Source organism: Nicotiana attenuata, unplaced genomic scaffold (genome assembly GCF_001879085.1).
Source record: "Nicotiana attenuata strain UT unplaced genomic scaffold, NIATTr2, whole genome shotgun sequence".
Lineage (NCBI taxonomy): Eukaryota > Viridiplantae > Streptophyta > Magnoliopsida > Solanales > Solanaceae > Nicotiana > Nicotiana attenuata.
This window is the reverse complement of record NW_017672335.1, coordinates 145498-149231: the sequence shown is the minus strand read 5'-3', so window position 1 is coordinate 149231 and position 3734 is coordinate 145498. Positions and strand designations below refer to the sequence as shown.

General features: G+C 33.8%; 1 protein-coding gene across 1 annotated transcript in view; it reads left to right on the top strand.

Annotated features, from left to right (window-relative positions):
- The first annotated feature begins 1495 nt into the window (after nt 1-1495).
- LOC109212807 (heat stress transcription factor B-3) overlaps nt 1496-3734 on the top strand; it is a 15493-nt gene continuing 13254 nt past the window's right edge. Inside the window, exon 1 of the mRNA XM_019376489.1 lies at nt 1496-2114. Coding sequence (XP_019232034.1) covers nt 1857-2114 — 258 coding nt within the window. The 5' untranslated portion in view covers nt 1496-1856. The remainder of the gene's footprint in view (nt 2115-3734) is intronic.

The following is a 3734-nucleotide window of genomic DNA, read 5'->3' as shown; positions in this document are numbered from 1 at the left end:
TGCAGTTTTTGCACAGGGTTCAGGGTTTTTGAGGAACAGCAGCAGCAGTAGTTCGGAAGCAGGCGATTCATATTCACGAGACTGAGGTAGCCTTGCAGGCGTCCGCAGGCCCGGCGTCTCTTCTCGTTGTTTTTCTTTTATACCGTTGCCTCCTTGTTTCGAGGCAGACAGCTGTTATATTTCTTTCAGACCTTTGTATTTAGTTTATTCTTAGTGGTTCGTGAGTAATGTGACACCAAATCTTGGGTAGAGGTTGTTTTTGACTATTCCGCGTTTTAAATTCACCATCTTAAGACAGACTCCCGCTATTGTTCTTATTAGACTTTATGTTCTATATTGATGTTATAAACTGTTAAAGATAATTGCTAGTGATGGAAAGGTAATTAAGTTGGGTTGCCTAGCTACCACGAGTAGGCGCCATCACGACTCTGATGGTGGAAAATCCGGGTCGTGACACAACGATAATTCTTTTGTATTTTTATATAAATAGTTGAATCCCCTTAATATGTATAAAGGATATTTTTAGGCATAATATTTTTGGTATCTTTTTGATTGTTCATATAAGAATTCTTGACTTCACCATTGAGCTTCATAGTATAAAAATCTATAAGTTGGTGACGTAAAATTATACATAAGTAACTTTATTTTTGTACGTACAACTATTCGATATTGAAAACCCGCTTTGTTTGATTCAAATTCGCGTCACGTAGGGTTTACTAAAAGTAAATTAAAGCGCTATCTATCAAGAAATTTTTAATTCACAGAACTCGAACTAAAGACTTATAGTTAAAAGTGAATGAATCTGGTCCCATCACAAGCCTCGTAACCTTAAATGAACAAGTACTACATATATATCTGGAATCATTGACGGAGCAATACGTATAATTAAGGGGTGTCAACCAATACTTTGTCGCCATAAGATTATACTGTATAGTTAGGTAAATTTAAAAAAAAATCTATTTTATGGATATATTTGTCGAATCTCATTGACTTTTTCGTGTGTTTAATTTTTTTATATTTTGATATCCTTAAGAAGGCGGATGCACATGATGAGTCTAGGGATCACCGGCATCGGAAACTTCGGCAAAAACTCCATATATACTTACAAATGTCTTAAAAAAATAGTCAGATATAAACATATGCCCCGTATCAATTGTTAAAAGCAGTGATAAATTTATATTGAATGTCATCAGGGGCGAAGCTATGCTGGCCCAAGGGTGGTCAATTGAACACCCTTCACCGAAAAATTATACTACGTAAAAGGTAAAATATTACTTGTTATTGATTAAAAAATAGACTTTGAACACCCTCGCACAATTCACTAGCAAAGGGTGTTCAAATTTTTGAACATCCTTATTAAATTTCCTGGCTTCGCCACTGTCATAGTGTCGCGCGATTGTCAAATCCTGGGTCCGCCCCTGGGCCTATCTGGAATATGACTTTCTCTTTCTCATTTTCCTTTCTTCAACTACTATATAACAAGATCTATGCATAATACATGCGTTTCAATCATTCTTTCATTTCTGTGAAAGGATATATATTATATAGAGAGAGAACAAAAGTTTTTTATTTGCAAAAAAAAAAAAAAAAAAAAAAAAATCTCTTCCATTTCTCATGAACTTCGGAGTCGTATTGGGTTTCTATTGCTGGGGTTGGGAGTTCTTAACTGCCCTTCTTCTCTTCTCCACCTCCTCTTCTATCTAGCAAATTCATCCATTTTAATTTTGTAGATTTTTTTTAAAAAAAAAAACCCAACACACACACACACACAAAAAAAAAAACCCAAAAAAGGGTTGATTCTATTTCCTTTTCTCTTCTTGTTTTACCAATTTTCTTGGATTTTTTTTTTAAAAAATATGATGGTGGTAGTAGAAGAAGTTCAAAGTGATGAGAAGAGTTTGTTGTTAGAGTATGTAAGGAAGTCATCGCCGTCGCCGTTCTTGCTAAAAACGTACATGTTAGTGGAGGATCCGGCGACGGACGACGTCGTTTCTTGGAATTCCGATGGGACGGCGTTTGTTGTGTGGCAGCCGGCAGAATTTGCTAGAGATTTACTTCCAACTCTTTTTAAACATAGCAACTTCTCCAGCTTTGTCCGGCAGCTCAATACCTATGTATGTTATCCTTCTATTTATTGTCTAAAATTATTTATTCGTATTGAGTGTTTGCATTAATTCAATAAATATACGAGTTTTTAGTTAAACTTATATTACCATTAAAGGATGTGGTGGGACGTATGAAATCCCTCCGCCTAATCGGTCTGAATTATAGATGATAATCCAGAATTAGTCTAGCTAGTTGGTGAATAGGAACCTTGGAATAACGGTAAAGTTGTCTCCGTGTGATTTATAGGTCAAGTTCGAGCCGTAGAAGCTGCCACTAATACTGTATTAGGGTAGGCTGTCTACATGAATGCAGAATACTTTGTTCATCGAGCTATCCCTTTTTTAGTCTAACTAGCTGGTATCAGATAGCGGATACTAGATAGTTTAAAAAAAAGATTATTACTTAACAACATGTTCTTTTTAATAATTTGTGATTCTTAAGTTTAAATTAATTAATTTGGTATAAATACGAGATGTAAGATGCAAGGAAGAATTTTCCTCTCATTCCATCCCCTTCTACAAAACGAGATATATTTCTATTTATCATAAATCTATATTTAATTACCAAAAAAGTTTTTTTAACTAATGAGTAATTGGTATAGAATATTCATATAACAGACATCAATTGGTTTGAGGTTAAGATAAGAATTAGCAGTACATAGTAATAGTTGTTATATATATATATATATATATATATATATATATATATATATATATATATATATATATATATATATATATATAAAGTTAAATGTATTCGAGGGGTATGGTGGAATGATTGGTATGCTGTATTTTAGCTAGAAGTCTCGAGTTCGAGTGTTGAAATATAAGATTTGTTAGAGGAAGTATTTTACCTCTTAGTGAGCCCACTCAATGCGAATATGGATTAATCAGACCAATAAATTTTAAATACCATATTAAAGACAGTGCACTAAGCTCCCGATGTACGCGGGGTCGGGGGAAGGGCCAGACCATAAGGGTCTGTTGTACGCAACCTTACCTTGCATTTCTACAAGAGGCCGTTTTCACTGCTCGAACCCGTGACCTCCTGGTCACATGATAACAACTTTAGCAGTTACGCCAAGGCTCTCATCTTTAAATATATATTATTAAACCAAAAAAAAAAAGATATACATTATTTCATGATTTCCTTTTAAAGTTCGAAACTCATCATGTCTAAATTCTGAATTCATTGAGTAAAAAAAAAAAAAAAGAGCTTTTCTGTACTGAATTTTTTTTGTTCTAGATAAGAAGCCACAATCCAAGAACTCCTTTCACACCTTTCCTTCTTTGAAAGAAGGTATATTCAAGTGGGAAAAGAGGAAATATTGTGGTTGGTGAAAGAAAGGAAAGTTACTTAGACAAAGAAATTGAACAACAAACATGTAGATAAGTACTAATAAAGAAAGAATAATTATAGAAAAAAAAGGTGAGATTCAAGATTTAAAGTCCATAGTTTCTAAAACGATCTCAAATTAATATTAAATAATAACAAAGTTCATAATCAAATATTTAGAAATATTTTGTGAAATTCTTGATACCCTTACATAATCCGGACAAAAACTGTTGAGGTCACGTGAATTTATAAGTAGTACTGTAGATCCGTCTCTGGATAGGGTGGGGGGTATG